The sequence below is a fragment of the Paramormyrops kingsleyae genome, unplaced genomic scaffold (genome assembly GCF_048594095.1).
Source record: "Paramormyrops kingsleyae isolate MSU_618 unplaced genomic scaffold, PKINGS_0.4 ups106, whole genome shotgun sequence".
NCBI lineage: Eukaryota > Metazoa > Chordata > Actinopteri > Osteoglossiformes > Mormyridae > Paramormyrops > Paramormyrops kingsleyae.
The window spans coordinates 80179-99318 of NW_027326044.1; the positions used below are offsets into that span (position 1 = coordinate 80179).

General features: G+C 46.1%; 1 protein-coding gene and 1 long non-coding RNA gene across 6 annotated transcripts; both read right to left on the reverse strand.

Moving 5' to 3' along the window:
* Positions 1-4724: 4724 nt before the first annotated feature.
* Positions 4725-11742, reverse strand: LOC140586957 (HMG domain-containing protein 3-like). 5 transcript variants are annotated; one of them, XR_011988731.1, is made up of 5 exons: positions 10349-10935; positions 10026-10155; positions 9081-9764; positions 8229-8878; positions 4725-6775 (listed from the first exon to the last, which is right to left on the reverse strand). XR_011988731.1 is itself a non-coding variant. In XM_072708503.1 (5 exons), the coding sequence occupies exons 2-5, from the start codon at positions 10412-10414 to the stop codon at positions 8697-8699; spliced, it is 1062 nt and encodes a 353-aa protein (XP_072564604.1). In that variant the 5' UTR covers positions 10415-10662; positions 10950-11742; the 3' UTR covers positions 7928-8696. The 5 variants fall into 5 exon arrangements, 4 of the variants coding, with proteins under 4 accessions (XP_072564604.1, XP_072564605.1, XP_072564606.1 ...); XM_072708503.1 differs by lacking the exon at positions 4725-6775 and adding an exon at positions 10950-11742 and having other exon boundaries at positions 7928-8878; positions 10349-10662; XM_072708504.1 differs by lacking the exon at positions 4725-6775 and having other exon boundaries at positions 7928-8878; positions 10349-10466; positions 10547-10936.
* Positions 11743-15213: 3471 nt separating this feature from the next.
* LOC140586955 (uncharacterized) lies at positions 15214-16434 on the reverse strand. Its single transcript, XR_011988729.1, has 4 exons — positions 15920-16434; positions 15709-15834; positions 15598-15624; positions 15214-15483 (listed from the first exon to the last, which is right to left on the reverse strand). It is a non-coding gene; the product is annotated as an uncharacterized lncRNA (long non-coding RNA).
* Between the last annotated feature and the right edge of the window lie 2706 nt (positions 16435-19140).

Below are 19140 nucleotides of genomic sequence, written 5' to 3' on the forward strand. Positions count from 1 at the left end.
AGCAGCTACATTGGGTGCTCTGTAACAAACACCGACAATTAGGCTATTTGAGTTTGTAGCATCTAATTTTACCCACATAGCTTCCGTAGTTTTACTTATATCAGTAAGCTCCCTTGCCTGCAAGTTTTCCTTTACATATACTGCAACACCACCTCCCTTCTTACCTATACGGTCTTTACGGAACAATGTGTAACCATCCATACTATATTCTTGTCCATCCTTATCACTCAACCACGTTTCAGTTATTGCTATAATATCATAAGAGTCCGATGAGATAAGAGCCTCTAAATCATGAATTTTATTCCTAATACTCCTGGCGTTTAAATACAGACAACAAAGGGTAGGCCTATTACAGTGCCTACTAATATGATTTTTTGGGGCTTTCCGTTTCCCCCCAGTTACATACTTAACTAACCTCCCTGCCCCCCCAGTCCCTAGTTTAAACATTCCTCAACTACTCTACAAATACGCCTTCCCAGTACACTGGTTCCCCTCTGGTTCAGATGCAACCCATCCGGCTTGAACAGGTCCCACCTGTTCCAGAAGGTCCTCCAGTGCCCCATAAACCTAAACCCCTCTTTCCTACACCATCCTTTTAGCCACGCATTTAATCTCCTTATCTCAGTTAACTTAGCCTGACTTGCGCGTGGCACGGGGAGTATTTCAGAAAATACCACCATGGACGTTCTGCTTCTAAGCTTATTGGCGACTTCTATAAATTTATCCTGCAGAACAGCCCTTCTACCCTTGCCTATGTCATTGGTGCCAACATGCACCACGACAACTGGATCCACCCCAGCTGGGGCCAAAAGCTTGTCCACACGATCTGGAAGGTCTCCTACCTGGGCACCAGGCAGGCAAGACACCGTACGGGACCCTCTATCACGCATGCACACATAACTGTCTACTCCCCTAATAATTGAATCCCCCACTACCACAACCTCCCTTTTTCTGGGGGGAGGGGGCTCCTCAGTGCCCAAGGGCCCACCTGCTTCCCCAGTCCCTTCCGGCTCTAAAGCTGGAAGCACCTGAAACCTGTTAGACACAGACACCTCAGGTGATGCCGCCTCTGTAACATGTGTACGCCTTTTCCTGCGTCTACGACCTACGGTCACCCAGCTCTCTCGACCTCTCTGCTCTTCATTCTCCCTCCCCCCCGCTAGTGGCGTACACACCATCTCCCTAAACGGCGTATCAACTAGCTCATCTAACTCACTGTTGCATTGGATGCGAGCCAGTTGCTCCTCAAGGTCGCGAACCTTGACCATGAGTGAGTCCACTAGCTTACATCGCTCGCAGATGAAGTCCGACTGGACACTAACGTCCAGAAGGGCAAACATCTTGCAAACGCAACACTGAGCCGGCCCCATAATTAACTAACTCACTATGACCCCGTACTCCCAGCCCAGTAAATTTATATAGTGTATTTAACTATAAAGATTAATTTGCGTAACAATAAATGCAGTAACGTGCGGAGTACACTAAAATAAGTTATTACTTGTGTTAAAACGGAACTTAATTATTATTTTATTTAAAATTTTAAACCTGATAAATTTACTACTACTTACCAGAAGAACTTCTGCCTGAACCAAGTATGAACTAAAAACAAGGCGAAATCGAAGTTGCTCTTGGGAGGTCGAAAAACCACAAAAACCCCCTCACAGCAGGCTACTGCCGGAGCGGGAAAAAAGTGGAAAATGTCCTCCCGGCCCCGACTTGCGACCGAGCAAAGCTCAGGAGCAACTGTCCTTTTCCGACGCTGGGTAGCGATACCGACGTTAGATATTATTAGTTATTATCGCCCCGCGGGTGTTTGCTACGGAGTTTAAACGCGGACAGAAAAACGCCGCTCAGAAAAATCGCGCTGTTAATTAACAGACAGGACAGACAAGCACTCACGCTGACCGAAATAAGAACAATAAATAGAAATTAACAGCCACCCACGTAAACAGGTAAAGCACACAAACACTCAAAACACTCCAAAAAACAATCCCAAACAATCGCTGCAGCTCAACACCACTCTCTCGCAGCAATCCCAGCAATCCTCGCAGCAATGTGAACAAAGGAAGAACAAGGGTCACGTTTTGTCACGTAGCGTGGAGCGGGCAGGCAAAAAGCAGGCGAGAACAGACGGGTGGACGGAGGTAACAGGGTTCAATCAGGACGAGAGGGCAGACAGGCACTACATCCACTAACAACAGCACAACAATACAATGACGTATCTCGGGAAACTAACTCAGACGCGGACTAAATACACAGGACATGCTGAACGTAACAGGTTGATTACAATCGGGAATCAACACGAGGTAACGAGGGGGGCGTGGCACACACGAGTATCGTACGAGCCGGGCGAGACAACAAGAAGGAGAAAAAAGTTAATGAAGATTTTGAGCAGAACAAAGGTCGGGCTGGGAGTCCCTGATTTTAAAAACTCGGGAAAAGTTGATCTATTCTCATAGGTCATGGATCACACTTAAATGGCAAGCTTCACTCAAGAATAACTCAGTAAGTTCGTGCTTTTTCTAAGAAATTGATGAGTATTAAGTATTGGAATGTATTAAATAAGTGTGGGATTTTTTGGGGATTTATGTGTAACTCAACATACTTACATTGGTTTTGTATTTGGCAATCTGGGCAACACGGGAATTAACAGCCTTCCAAAAACAAAAAATAACAAGGTTATTTTTTTTATTAGGGAAATGTGCTGGCAACCTATTATAAATGTCATCAAGAAGGGATAAAAAAAAGCCAACAAATGTTTAACTTACATCATCAGTAAGCCAGGGAAGCCTTGATGCCTGGGACACTGTCAAGTCAATGAGGCTCTGTGGACAGATACTCATCAGCTCTTTGATATTTAGGATGGTGTTGTCAGTGAACCTGAGAATTGTCTGGCGGTCGCTCATTGTCCCCTTGAACAGTGTTAAGAGTTTATCCTGCATTTTACAAAATGAATTCATGTTCGGGTTAGGGTGAACTCTAGGGCTGTAGCTATCGAATATTTTGGTAATCGAGTATTCTACTGAAAATTCCATCAAGTAATCGAGTAATCGGATAAAACATATTTGAGGCGCACATATTTTAGGGAATCAGAAAGTGAAACTCGGAGCCGATCCGCTACTGCGTCAATACGAATAGTCGCCACCAGGGGGCGTCTGGGTCTCGATCTGGAAGTACAGTATGAAGCTCATATGCAGGCCTTTGTAAATTACTTGTTTGTTTTTTTAATTTATTCATTTATATTGTTTATTTTATAGATAGTTTTAATATTTCTCTAGATATTTTATTATTGTTATTTGTAATTTTTCTATGTGTAATTTTTCTATTTGTCATTTATTGTTAGGATTTTATATTTCTCTATTTTGCACAAATAAAAAATGTACTTTGCACACAGAAATGTCTTTGACCTATTCCAAGCCACAATTCCAAAAATACACACTTATGACAAGTCTTCTCTTCATATCGGATGGATTATGAAAGGTCCAAGGGGCCAAGAACAGTGCACAAGACACCTCAAAGGGTGTCTTTCATTATAGACCAAGATAATAAATACAGCTGAAGTGGTTTTCAAGTAGTAAGCAAAAGATTCTTTGACTCTACAAAAGGACTTTGGAGTCTCTGAGTGCCTGCCTTTACTAAAACAGTTGTAAAATATTCATTTCTTATTCTTCTGAGCTCAAATTTTGAACATAAGTTCACAAGGTCTGTGGCTATGGCCTAAAGGTGTTTCAGCCCAGTGTACAATGCCAGACGTTTGACCAACGTTTATGAAATCCTTTGTTCCAACCTGTGTTGCTTTGTAACAGAAGGTTGTACAAGTCTTGCACATGAAACTTCAAGGTCTTAGCTTTCAAATGGACCGACAACATGCAAAAAGACCAAAGTATGAGGGAGCTGTAAGCTTTTAAAGTTGGGTACACTTAAGGGGTTACTTAAAGAGCAATCTTAAATATGTAAGAGAAAATAAGACAGGTCTCTTAAAATGAACAACTAATTGATTTCTTCTTTGAAAAAGAAAATCAACATTTTTTTATATCTGCTGGGTTACTCGTGTTTTCTGTCAGTGAGTGGAGTGTCAGATTGGCAGGCAGCTACAGTAGCCACCCTGTATGACACGAGAGAACTTGTACTACTACTTAGTTAATAGTATCCAGTGGTGGGTTGCACCAGCTTAGCGTAAGTTCGATCCTAAAGTATGGTGTAAAGTATACCTTAAGTCTTACGTTGAAACTAGATAGTTTGAAACTAGCGCCACATTCTTTGTCGGTTGCACTACTGCCACTTAAGTTACATCGTAGTTAGTAGCTACTAAATAAAGTTACTGTCGCAAAGAATGACGTTTTTACCGTGGACAACCAATCAATATCACTGTCTGATTTTACCGGAACTCGCTGTTCTCCATGCTTTTCGACTACTGTATACACATTTTGTATGTAGCCTTAGTAATGTCCTTCTACAGGCGTTGCTTAGTTGTTCGGGATGAAAAAAAAATATCATTTAAGTTTGGGTTATAAATAGCTACCGATTTATGTTCTCTGTATCTGTCAGAAGAATATCAACCACAGGGCAGCTCATCTGCTGTATCTAGATGATCGCGAAAAGTTGCCAGCTGCTGATCGAAGGTTTTCAAATAGAACTTTGCGGCCCAATATCAATAGGAAAGTGCCCGAGAAACATTTGCCAGCAACATTGCTCAAAAGGTTGCCGTGCATCGTCACCCTAAGAAGTGTGTTCGCTAGGTATGTTTATCAAGTCAAATTCGTGGTAATTTATTGTGGATGCTTTACAGTCGTTCTGCTACACGTAAGGCTCGAGCTCAAGGAATACAAACAGGGTTCACGAGCAAAAAATAACGGTAGGGCAACGACTTCGTCTAGCTTGGCAGCTAACGTTAGCTGACTGGTCATATCTAGCCGCGGAACTTGTCTTCAATCAGCGGAAAAGGTAGAAAGTTATTAAAATGATGTCTGAACGTTGTACTACCCTATATCTACTTCAGATAAGAAGTTTTATAAAAAATGAATGGGTCATGTATCGCCAATCTTATTGTGCTGTTTTGGAGTCAAATTCACCCTGGCACTTAACGTTATAGACCATAATAATCTTCACATTGACTAATATACTCCACCTGTTTCACTACGAAGGGCCATCCTTTACATTACACTGGGTAACTTTTCTTTACCATATAATGGCAGCAGAGGTCCAGTTTCACAGAGGTCGAGATCTCCACAGAGACACGAGAACAGATGAAAACTTAAATTTTTTACCTATTAGTATATATTTCTTTCATGTGAAATTGACCCCAGAGATGAGGTAAGGGTGTTTGTTAACCTGAAGATGTTGATTTTTTTTTTTTTTTTTAGAAAAATGTCAGACCGTAGGCCGAGAAAGAAAAATTTTACGCACAAAGAGGTCATAATTCTCCTTACGAAATACAGAGCACATAAATTGACATTAGAATCCAAATTCAATAATTTTATAACAAACAAAAGGAAGCAGCAGATATGGGAGGACATTACTGAGGCTGTAAATGCTAAGGGAGTGGAGCAGAGGGACGTCAGAGAGGTTAGGAAGAAGTGGAGCGACCTCAAGATGCAGGCAGCGGAGGACTTCCCCAAAACAGCACGAACTGTAGGCGGCCCAAAGCCAGATGTGGGGCCATACTCCTCCTTAATTCTTGACATTGTTGGGGAGGATTCCCCATCACTCGTGGGAATTGTAGGAGGCGGGATTGAAACTGGGCTGGCAGTGCAGGTGCCCACTCCCTGCTCACCCCCAACTCCAGTATCGCAGTCACCTCCACACCCATGTCCAGATACCCCTGCATTTCCAATACCACTGCCATTAATTCCACCTGCAGAGCCAGCATGCAGCCCTCCACCACCACCAGCAAAGCGTGTCAGGCTATCCAAGCCACGGCCAGAGATTGTGGATGCAGAGGCCCTTAAATGTCAGTTGTATAAAGTTGAAATTGAAAAAATTAAAGCAGAAACTTTAAAAATTAATTCAGAAAAAGAGAAAATTGACACGGAAAAAATAAAACTAAATTTAGAAATATTAAAATTGCAAGAAGAACTGAAAACCAAGGGATATACCTTTGTTATGAATGAGCCCTAGAAAGTTATATAATCTTTCATTCTTAATAGTGTTACTTGGAAATCAAATAAATCTTAAATATTTTCATTGCAAGAGTTGTGATTGACTATTAATAATGTCATTGTATGATAACTGAAATGAAATGATCCTCTGTTTCCATTTGCATAAGAACATTGGAATGCTTAACTTCACCTACTCCATCTTGCTCTCCATAAGACACACTGGCAAATATACAGGTGAGAGCAAGCTTGGGGGTCACAGTGCAGGATCAGCCAGCACACAGCATCCTTGGAGCTTGGTGATAAGGTCCTTTCTCAAGGGCCCATAGACAGGTGACTATTCTGCTGAGGCTCGAACCATAACCATGTTTTATTTTGTGTCCTCATAATTTAAATTAGTTATTAGTATTAATTGCAGAACTGAATTAAGGGGATTGTATGCTGTTTATTGTAGTAGGCTTAGGTCTGCTCTAATTATCCAAAGTAGGATGCTGCGAGGTAGTCACGAGCAGCTGCTGCTTCAGCTGGTAGGTCGATCTCATTGTGCAGGGGAATGTCTAAGTCCCCATCCACCTCACATCCATCCTCCACCAGAGGTACCTTCCAAGCTATGGCCATGTTGTGGAGAACAACACAGGCACCTGCTACTACAGCAGCTCTGTCTGGCTCCATTATTATACCTGTCAGTGACAAAATGGTTGCACCATAAATTATAGAGGTTAGGCATAGCTTATTTACCTAGACATTATTTGTTCTGAATAGCAGTTTTGTAGGAATTAATGTAAACAGACTATAAACCTAATCACCTCTGTGCAAACAAGCCCACCGTTTCTTCAGGACACCTATGCAACGTTCTACCACATTCCTTGTTCTGACGTGTGCTACATTGTAGCGCTCCTGCTGCTGATTTGATGGGCTAAGGTAAGGTGTCATTAACCATATTCTTAAGGGATATCCGGAGTCACCCAGCAACCTTCCAGAATATCTTCCTTCTTCAAAGTCTGAACTAAGCCTAGACTGTCTGAGGATGTAACTGTCGTGTTTCGAGCCTGGCCACTTGATCACGCAGTTTGTGATAATAAGGTCGGCGTCACAGACAATTTGTGCGTTTATAGAGTGGTAGCCCTTTCTGTTGACGTAGTGAATTTCGTGGTCGCTGGGTGTTTTTATCTTGAAGTGCGTGCCATCCACACATCCTAACACATCTGGAAAACCGGCGATCTGAAAAAACTTCTGACGGGTTGTGTTTTGTTGCACAGGCAGCAGAGGAAAGTGCACGTACGTGTTTATGTGTTTATTCAGCGACACTGCCACTGCTCTCATGGCTCTGCACACGGTGGACTTGTGTACATGCATCGAGTCGCCCACAAGACTTTGAAAAGAGCCGGTGGCAAAGTACCTAAGTGCCAGACATACTTGTAAAGCCGGACTGAGGGCTCCGTTTCTGTCAGTATCACGCTGTAGATCAGCAGCTAACAGATCGGTAATTTTTTGTAATTCGGCACGGCGAAAACGAAACCGAGTATACAGATCAACATCATCATATTCTTCAAAGGGATGTAACCGGTCACGAATGACTCTTTCTCACCGTAAACCGCGTTTAATTTAGTCTTCCCACCGTTCAAAACGGATAGCCATTTTCATCACTTTTTAACGTCTTTCTTACGATGGACTTTACACCTAATGTTAAGGTAGTGTAAAATTTACGCTATAACTTAGTATTACGTTGAAACTAAGAGCGTGGTGCAACAGATTATTTTTTAGTAGTGCGTAAACTCGAACGTAGGGCCAATTTACGTCCATCGTAGGCTAAGATCGAACTTACGCTTAGCTGGTGCAACCCACTGCAGGCTTTGATTTGTGGTGTCTTGCAGCTGGCACACCATCTATCATGTGTAGGCTATAGTTTGTAGGTCAGGAGCATTTGTGTTTTGTGTTTTAAGTAACCTAGGTTAGCCCAAGTTTGCATCGCTAGCTAGCTATCAAGGCTACTAGTATCCTAGCTCTACATCCGTCGTGCAGTATTGCACTGACCGTTGTGGTTTATCCCTTACATAATTAACGTACATTATTTAACAGCCCCTATCTCGATTAACAATCGCATTGATTTAACGCTACATTGAATTTATTTACCTGGTCTCGGGTGAGCGTCCTCCTCCGGTCTCTGAGTAGAGCGGATGTTTCCTGTTGAGATGCTGCAGCATGGACGACGTGCTATTGTGGTAAGTTAGCTCGACCTTACAGTGGACACATACTACAGCATTCTCTTTATTTTTTAATTTAAAATGATTCCAAACTTTTGACATTTTTTGTCGTTTTCTTCTGTTTTCTCTTTGCTCATCGCCATTGCTCCCTTCCATTACGCAGCCCACAGTAGTCCGCGCTCGCGCCCTCAAATCAAAACACCGCCGTCTCCTTCCGCTTCGTGGGTGACGTAAGCGTAAGTGCATTGTCACAGTAATGCAAAAATCATTGCGAAAAAACGTGACATGAACTTTAAAATGAATTAATAGAGGCTTCAAGGCAGAGGATTTTGCCTCGATGATTTTTTGTAATCGAGTTACTTGAGTTACTCGAGGAATCGTTTCAGCCCTAGTGAACTCAACAACACACAATATAACAATTAAGTAGGCAGTTGCAACATATATCTATTTGAAAAACAGTAATCACCAAATTTTCAGGTTCTGTTGGAAACATTGCCACTGAAAATGTGCTGTCAGGGGATCTCAGGGTCTCTGTTTCTCTCTGAGATTCCGAAGTTGGAAAACTGATTTTTCTCCTCTCTGTAAGTAAAAAAGGACGAGAAAAATGTAAATTGTATATGTCTAGCATTAGCATGCACCATACAATGATTTCATATGATGAAGCTTAAATTAGTTACACCAACTTTACAAAGCATTCAAGCATTCATAAAACACTACTTTTAAACAGTGATTGAATCACTAAGCAAAACAATAAATACAGCCTTTGTATGCACTGGGGTACCTGGTCTACCAAATGTAAGTTTTCCACTGGGACACAGCTCCAGGACTTCTTTGGTCTGTCTCTGTAAGTCTTTGATATATTTTTTATTTATCTTCGTGTTGTGAAGATGAAAATAAAGTCGCAGGGAAAACATGAAATGGATGTCCTTCATCTGGCACAATGAATATTTGCTGGATGAGAGCTCCCTGTTTATCTGTTCTGCGGAAGATGAATTCACTAAAGCTGCTAGATCTGGCACTACCTTTACACTCCTCAGAAGCTCTTCGGGTTTTTTTTGGTTTTTCTGGTGAAACCGGTCATAGAGGGAAAATCTGTTGGTGGATCCAGTCTCTGGGTGAGCAGAGGACAACCTGTCCCCTGGACTGTCTTTTGCAATGGTGGTTGTGGACATAAATCCAATGCTAGTCACCCAGGGTAAATGTATTTCCAGTTTTTTGTTGGCAGCATCCTGAATGTTGCTGTCTGTAGCAGCACAAAGCCGTCCATCATTTGGTTGGAAGAAGCGTTGATTGGTGCGATTGTTCACATGTCGAGCCACACGTCCAGCAATATCTGAAATATAGACTGTAGGAGGATGCCGGAAGCTCAACAGGGCATCCCCATGGTCACGGGCTGATTCTTGCCACCACAATGGAGATTCATAGTACACAACAGAGTGTGTACACCCCATGTGCAAAACACCACCTTAAAAAAAGAAATAAATTGTTCACAATCGCCAAAAACCATTAAAAACCATTGAGCATAAACCATTAAAAAAAAACTTCTAATAGAAGTAAATAGTAACCTTGCAAATGTCCATGTAAAATTTTGATAAATAAGCACATCTGTTATTTACACAGTGTTGATAACTTGTGATCAGCTGTGTTAAAAGCAGGGTAGAATGAAATGCTCAGAGGCTCCTACAGAACCAGGGCTGGCAAACCCTGCTGAAATCACTGGACTTACCTCCAGTCTTCTGAAGTTTGATGAACTTGTAAAGTAGAAGCTCTTCAAGCCTATTTATTAGGTCACTCCGCGACCCAGCTTCTGACACTCCAAGAGCATTGCATGCTGCAATTAAATCCTCTTTCCTTGGCTGTGTAAGTGAAAATTAAAATCTGTTAGTTATTAACACGAAAAACAATATTTGAGCATAGTCACCATGTCTTCACAAAAAGGTGAACCTCGCTGAAACTTCACCAATTTTGAGTCCAACACGCTTAATATTCTATCTTCGTCAATATGGTATGTTCCCCTTGATACTGATGCACGATCCTTTTCAGAGAGACCTTTAAAAACCTCTGTCTTGGGGATGATGTCTTGAATTCTTGTGTGTCCTCCAATCCATGGTGCATGTGAACGCAGAATATGTAGTCATACTTGTGAATGGATTGATGGTTGCAGTGTCTAAGAGAAAATAATTTAATTTTTCATTTAAGAATCAATATCTGTATCCTCGGAAAACAGTAGACTTCTAAATGCTCAACATCGCAAAATCCTGATGCTATGATTTCCTTTTCAAGCAACTCCCATCTTGTCCTCACATTAACTTGTATGTCCTCGTTACCAGAATTGGCGATGGTTGGGCGTTTCAGAAGGTTGACTGACAGAGAAACAGACAGAAAATATGTTTTGAAAAGTATATATACAATGTGAAATGGAAAGATCCCTCTATAACTCATTTGCTTGCCAAGATACACAAGCATAACACTACGAAGAAGAAAATAAAATGCCTTAAGTGCTCCATATTAATTAATTAAAATACATCTTACATCCAGCTCCTGATCACCGCAGTAACACCAAAATTTAAAAAATGACACTTTTGTGAAAAGTGAATAGAAATATACATTTTTCTTTAATTCACATTAAATTACAGCGGAAATTTCTCACCAGGTATATCAAATGCTGATTTCCAGTTTGTATCTGCAATTAAAATTGGTGGGTTGTGGCCACAGCTGTCACGGCAGACGGGAGGCGAGCAAGGAAGCAGGCGAGTAGCAGCCAGGAGTTCAGGTAAAGGGTTTATTACGGAAGGGACGGACAGGCACGGACATCTAACGGGACACTACAATGACAAGTCTGGGGAAGACTGACTCAGACGAGGACTAAATACACAAGACAAGCTAGACTGAATAGGACACAGGCAAGCACAATCAGGGTTGAACACGAGGTAATGAGGGGGGCGTGGCACACATCGGGATCGTACGGAGCAGGGTGTGACAGAACCCCCCCCCAAAGGCACGCACACCGGGCGAGCCAGAGGAGAGGCGACAGACGAGACGAACCGGGAAAACAGGACCTGGAAAACAAAGCAGAACGTCAACCAAAAACAGGGAACAGAACGGAGACACAGAAGAAGAACAAGGACGAGAGGAAGGACAAGAGACGACACAGAACAGGGAAGGCAGACAGGCAGACAAGGAAGGGAGACACAGAAGGGGAGAAAGGCGGAACAAAAGGGCCAGGAGTGAACGGAGGAGGAACAAAGGGACGAGGAGCAGAGACAGGCGGGACAAAGGGAAAGGGAGGAGGAAAAAGGGGAGCCCGAGGGAACCCAGGCGGGCGACGGGCAGCGGCCGGAGGGGCCGCAGGGGAGAGGGAGAAGGGAGCAGGAGGGGACCACCCAGGGGCCAAGGGAACGGGACGAGGGAGTGACGGAGGGGACACGGAGGGAGCAGGAGGGAACACCGGTGCAGGCAGGCAGAAGGGGGAAGCCGGACGCCCAGCCGGAGCAGGGGGGCCCGGAGGCGACCGACATGAAGCTGGAGGAGGGACCGAGGACCGGCACCGCGGAACCAGGGGGGGACCCGGCGGCGACCGCCGACCCCGAGCCGGAGGACCCGCAGGCAACCACCGAGCTACAGCCAGGGGCCGAACGGGCGAGCCAGGGGGCAGGGAGGGCGGGACCTGGACCCGACGCCTGTGTCCTCTGCCCTTACGGGACACTGAAAGGCGGGGTCCTGGGTGGTGTTGGCCTTGTCGGGGCAAGGGCGAGGGAGTCAGGAAGGAGGTGCCCGAGGGTGTAGACTCGGGCAGAGCAGGGGGCGTGGCCGTAGGTGATGCAGCCGGAGCCGCGGGCGGGGCAGCCAGAGCCGTGGGCGTGGCCGCAGGCGGGGCAGCCAGGGCCGCGGGCAGGACGGGAGAGGCGGCCTCAAGCAGGGCCGCGGGCAGGACAGGCAGTTCAGGTGCCGGCAGGACAGGCAAAACAGGCAGTTCAGGTGCCGGCAGGACAGGCAAAACAGGCAGTTCAGGTGCCGGCAGGACAGGCGAAACAGGCAGTTCAGGAGCCGGCAGGACAGGCGAAACGGGCAGTTCAGGAGCCGGCAGGACAGGTGAGACGGGCAGTTCAGGTGCCGGCAGGACAGGCGAGACGGGCAGGTCAGGTGCCGGCAGGACAGGCGAGACGGGCAGGTCAGGTGCCGGCAGGACAGGCGCCGCCGTCACATGGCCAGCAAGGGGCACCTCGAAGGGCAGCTTGGGTGTGCGGCCAGCAGGGGGCGCCTCGGCGGGCGCCGCAGTCACTTGGCCAGCAGGGGGCGCCGCAGCGGGCGCCGCCAGCACGCGGCCAGCAGGGGGCGTCGCAGCGGGCGCCGCCATCACGCGGCCAGCAGGGGGCGCCTCGGCGGGCACCATAGGCGTAGCGGTGGTAGCTGCAGGCGTGCGACCAGCAGGGGCCGCCTGGGCAGGCACCTCGGGCGTCCGGTCAGCAGGGGGCGCCTCGGTGGGCGCCGCCAGCACGCGACCAGCAGGGAGCGCCCCAGCGGGTGCCGCCATCACACGGCCAGCAGGGGGTGCAACCGCGGCGGGTGCCGCCATCTCGCGGCCAGCAGGGGGTGCAACCGCGGCGGGTGCCGCAGCCAGAGTGGTGGCAGCTGCAGGGACTGCAGGCAGAGCAGGCAGGACAGGCGGGTCAGGTGGGTCAAGCAGGACAGGCGAGTCAAGCAGGACAGGCGAGTCAAGCAGGACAGGTGGGTCAGGCTGGACAGGCGGGTCAGGCTGGACAGGCGGGTCAGGCGGTGCTGCTGGCAAAGCGGCGGCATCAGCAGCAGGCGGTGCCGCAGGCAGAGCGGCGGCATCAGCAGCAGGCGGTGCCGCGGGCAGAGCGGCGGCATCAGCAGCAGGCGGTGCCGCGGGCAGAGCGGCGGCGGCAGTAGGCAGCGCAGCCGCGGGCAGATCGGCGGCGGCAGCCGAAGCAGCTGGTGCTGCAGGCAGCGCAGCCGCGGGCAGATCGGCGGCGGCAGCAGGCAGCGCAGCCGCGGGCAGATCGGCGGCGGCAGCAGCAGGCGGTGCCGCGGTCAGGTCCGGAGCAGGCAGGAGGGGTGCTGAGCGCGTTGACGCTGCCCCTTTAAGGGCTCTCAGGACCCGGGGAATGCCGTCCCGCACAGCGCGGATACCTCCGAGGCCCAGACGCTCTGGCCGGTAGAAGTACGCCTCCATCGGAGGTGGCTTCTGCTCGGCGCTGTCCAGGCGTGTGACGGCGATGGCGTCCCAGGCCGGGAGGAGAGAGCAGGCTCCCAGGAAGAGTACTTCTGCTTCTTCCTGCTGCTCTCGACCGCACTCCTCCCTTCGCTCGGTGAGCCGGCGCATCAGGCGGCGGAGGCATTTCCGTGCCCTCTGGAGCGGATAGTCTTGTCCAGGCGGGCGCTCCTTTCGGAGCAGTTCCGTGCCCCGGTCGGCCAGCTCCAGGGCTGTAGGGTCCTCCAGGACCTCGGGCTGGGTTCGCCAATACACAAAATCCTGCAGCAGACCGAGCCGAACGTGCTCGGTCTGCTGCTTTGTGCTTTCACAGAGACTTGTCATTCTGTCACGCCAGACGGGAGGCGAGCAAGGAAGCAGGCGAGTAGCAGCCAGGAGTTCAGGTAAAGGGTTTATTACGGGAGGGACGGACAGGCACGGACATCTAACGGGACACTACAATGACAAGTCTGGGGAAGACTGACTCAGACGAGGACTAAATACACAAGACAAGCTAGACTGAATAGGACACAGGCGAGCACAATCAGGGTTGAACACGAGGTAATGAGGGGGGCGTGGCACACATCGGGATCGTACGGAGCAGGGTGTGACAACAGCGATAGCAGAAAAAATCATAAGAAAATCTTTTCATTGCACAATAGTGGTAGAAGGCTTGTCTGACAGTGTTGTGAGGAATGATGATTCTTGAATGATCTTCCAGTGTGTTCAGGAAACGGCCAACTGCTATATGGTTCTGTCAAGAATGACAAAAATATCATTAACTAACATGGAATACAAATACAGCTGCAACAAAATAACTGATTTATAAAAGATTTTTACATGTTATATAGTATTTGTACATCATAATTTTATTGCATTTCATGCAAGTGTATTAATGGGCTCACCGAAACTGCAGATGTCATAAGTGAACATAAAGGTAGTGACAGAAAGACTCTGTCATTAAAGTTGTGAAACCCAGAGTTATAGTCTTGAAATCTCACATGCACTCTGCAGACTGGGCATTGTTTTGCATAAACAGGAACCCCTGGAAAGATAGATGTACTTTTATTTCATCATTCACCTAGCTGTGACTACAATGTATTAAATGGTAACACAAAAAAGTTAATAATTGTTTTACTTACCTTTGGTCACAGACAAAATGAAATAAACTGTGCCATGTTTCGTCACCAGTCGGCTCTCATCCAGAGCTGGAGGACAAGGTCCAGGACAATATGGGCACACTTCTTCCAATGGTGTAAATGACTCTGGAAGAGGCTTTTCTTTGGTGATGAGCTCATGTGGGAGGTCTTCTGGAATTTTTTTGTGTGTCCACAAATATTCTGTCATCTTAATAACATCTGCATACCTTTCAGCACACTGCCTGTGAGGTTCCTCTGTTTCTGAGACTATTTCTTCCACATCATCAGTATCCTCCAAATGAACATTAGCAGTTGATTTAAAAAAATGTGGATGTTCCTGAAACATGTACCACATAGAAAGGTACCTATGTGTACAACTGGCTCTTCGCTTCACTCTGCACTGGCAATGCCACTTTCCTGACTGACTATCAAAAGTGACACGGGTCCTTGCAAACTTGCACCAGTTGTCCTTCTTATTTGTAAACACTGAAAAATACATAAATCGCTCAGTCATTCCATCCCTGGATTACCACTTTTTAAAGCAATTGCCATGAAGTCTTTGCAAATGGGCAGTTCACAGGAAATTGTTTAAGAGAGCACGGATTTGCAGACATGAACCGGCACCCTAGGTCCATGGGGATCTTTTGGAGTAACGAAAATTCCATTTTTCGCATCAATACAAATAATTGATTGCCTTTCCTTGTCATGCTGCACCTTCTCATGCCTACGTAAATTAGAAATGTTGGTGAATCCTAAATGGCAAACTTTACACTTCAGATGATTAAATGTAGGGTGGTCTTGAGCAGTGGGCAGGTCTTTTGCATCAAGAGCTGTAGGTGAAAAGAAAAGTATGAAAAGGGGATCTCTGAAAAGATATATATATATATATATATATATATATATATAGCAATAAATTGTTCAAAGACATAGCATGAGATACTTACTTGTTGGACTGCCAATAACCACTAAACCTGTTGAACAAAAAAAGGTTATTATGTTTTCCCCCCACTGAACTATTCACAAGTTGATCAAAGAAATAATTAATTTTAACTAACCATGATTTTGGAGATGTTTCCTAAAGTCTGATGATCTGCTGATTTTTTGATGGCACTTTGGACAGTGCCAGTGGCTTCTTTTTGCTACTTGCCTCTCAGAACAGAAGCATGGTATAGTAAACTTGTCTAGGGAAAACATGCATATACATAAACATAAATACATTGAAAAACTGTAACAAATATTTACAGCATAAATTTCACATATACTCACCAGTATCATTTTCACTATAATGTACAGCTGGTTTCAAATGCCGGCGTAAAAGATGGCCATGCGAAGCTTTTTCTTTTTTACAGTAAGGACAGTCAAGTTCCGGTCTCAGTGAAAGCAGCTCCTCTTCAGAACTAAACTCAAACACCTTCTCTGAAAGTTATAGCAAACGGTCATCTTCAATCTTCTCTCTAAACATACTTTCCATTGGGCATTAAACAGTATCCGTTCAAGGAGCACCAGCGAATATACGTTTGCTTTGTGTTCTCTCGACAGTACTAAAAACTGTATACAGTTATGGTTTATATTCGTTAAACGTACTTTCGTATTTATGTTACAACATTTGAAAATTACACTTTTAATAATTTAGCTCTAAAATGCATAGAAAATGATATAGCTACCGTCACGATAAAAGCAAAAATAATGCGGAGGACATTTGCGCGTTCCAGAATATTTTTATGTATTATTTATTTGTAAGAGTTATTTATAACAAGATAAACATATAAAACTTAAAAGACACAATCACACAGGTTATTAGAAAAGTACTATTCAGTACAATAAAGTGAAGTTATAGAAGAATTACTAACGAAGTAATAACAGTGTAAACAATTACAAGAACAGAGTTGACACACAGAAAAACAAAACAGAACTCACAAAAAAAAAGAGATTTTTCTTGACCTTTTATGACTAAAGCCATACAGAAAACAAGCATGAATAAAGCGTTTTATATAGACACATTGAAACGGATAATTACCTGACATGGTTGACGTAGACAGGTCACACAAGAACTATACTCAGCAAAAAAAGAAACGGCCCTTTTTCAGGACTGTGTATTTCAACAATAATGTTGTAAAAATCCAAATAACTTTACAGATCTTCATTGTAAAGGGTTTAAACAATGTTTTCCATGCATGTTCAATTAACCATAATCAATTAATTAACATGCACCTGTGGAATGGTCGTTAAGACCTTAACAGCTTACAGAAAGTAGGCATTTAAGGTCACAGTTCTAAAAACGCAGGACACTAAAGAGACTTGTCTACCGACTGTGAAAAACAAGCCCTCAGTCCAGCCTCTCTCAGCCTATTGCGGACAGTCAGTAGCTCCCAGCTTGTGATACTCCGCTTTCAAAGTCACAACTGATCAGTCATCATCCTATATACCACGCCTTGTTGAATATGTAGTAAGACTTAGCCAAAAAAGTTGATGAGTTTCATTGCTAATGTATAATAATTAAGTTCTGGTCACTCCCTTTGTGTAAATGATGTTTTTGATGTCTAGGCCTCTGCCTAGGATGCGAATTGGCGACCACTGTCTGGTTTCTCACATTCCTCTCCCAACAGACTTTGTAAAGATAAAAGACAATCGCTTGAATATCGCTTAAGGTTTTTGATGACTGGCTCCATATCTCCTAACAAAAGGATGTGAATTGGCGACCACTGTCTGGTTTCTCAAATTCCTCTCCCAACAGACATTGTAAAGACAAAGGACCATCGCTTAAACCTCGCTTAAGGTTTTAAATGTCTAGACATAAAGCTAGACAAACATCAAAAACTTCATTTATACAAAGGGAGGGTCAGTGTAATTGGTTCAGCTCTTTTATAATACTAATAATTAATTATAATAAAAATACAATAATATCTAATATATTTTATTGGATTGTCAGCAGTGTGCGAACTATACCACGGTCTCCGGGAGAGCCGAGATCCGGTGGGCGTTTTGCGGCGCCGGGGGGCGTGGTTAACTCGTTTGAGTGGGGAGCCGGTGGGCGTTTTGCGGCGCCGGGGGGGCGTGGTTAACTCGTTTGAGTGGGGAGCCGAGATCCGGTGGGCGTTTTGCGGCGCCGGGGGGGCGTGGTTAACTCGTTTGAGTGGGGAGCCGAGATCCGGTGGGCGTTTTGCGGCGCCGGGGGGGCGTGGTTAACTCGTTTGAGTGGGGAGCCGAGATCCGGTGGGCGTTTTGCGGCGCCGGGGGGGCGTGGTTAACTCGTTTGAGTGGGGAGCCGAGATCCGGTGGGCGTTTTGCGGCGCCGGGGGGGCGTGGTTAACTCGTTTGAGTGGGGAGCCGAGATCCGGTGGGCGTTTTGCGGCGCCGGGGGGGCGTGGTTAACTCGTTTGAGTGGGGAGCCGGTGGGCGTTTTGTGGCGCCGGGGGGGCGTGGTTAACTCGTTTGAGTGGGGAGCCGGTGGGCGTTTTGTGGCGCCGGGGGGGCGTGGTTAACTCGTTTGAGTGGGGAGCCGGTGGGCGTTTTGTGGCGCCGGGGGGGCGTGGTTAACTCGTTTGAGTGGGGAGCCGGTGGGCGTTTTGCGGCGCCGGGGGGCGTGGTTAACTCGTTTGAGTGGGAAGCCGGTGGGCGTTTTGCGGCGCCGGGGGGGCGTGGTTAACTCGTTTGAGTGGGGAGCTGAGATCCGGTGGGCGTTTTGCGGCGCCGGGGGGGCGTGGTTAACTCGTTTGAGTGGGGAGCCGAGATCCGGTGGGCTCAATTTATTTCCGTATTCCAGTTTATCGTAGCCGTGCACAGCATCTCGGGTTTACTTCCACGAGCGGCGGTGGCTGTCTCTGTACCTCGGCAGGCACTGTATTCGAATGGGACCTGCCACTGTTAAGCGCCACTAGCGACGGACAGAAGTGGCAGCTGCCAGTTCTCAGCTCCTTAGTGGCAGCTGCCGCTACCTGCCTTGGCGGGTGCCTGTGACGTCACTTCCTCCTGCCAGCTGCCGTTTCAAGACTGAACCCCCTCAGTATAAAACGGACGGCATGAAAGAAAATACTTCAGGCCACAGAGCTGAATTAGACCCCGATGATGCAGAGGAAATTGAATAATTCAAACATCCCCTTTTTTAGCAATTCACCAATTTGTCCCGTTGTCATCAATAACAGAAAAAGACAGATTTAACTCAAAAGGGAAAAAAAAGAAAGAAAACATCTCAGGGTTACACAGCAAAGCATAGCACAATACCAATCGTCATTCACCTATTCAAAATACAGTGCGTAAATGACATTAAACAAACACTTCGACTGCGCTTAATTACACCCAACACACACTTATGCATACAATTGTCCAGATCTGCAACTTTGCCGAGACCTTCACCCGATTGAGGAGAGTGAACAAAAGGAGCAGGTTTACCAGTCAACGACGGAATGGGTCGAGATGAGTTGTAGGGGGAGGCCTCTGTATGGCAGGGTCACTCACTCGCGCTGCATCCGAGGTCGAAATCGCCCGAG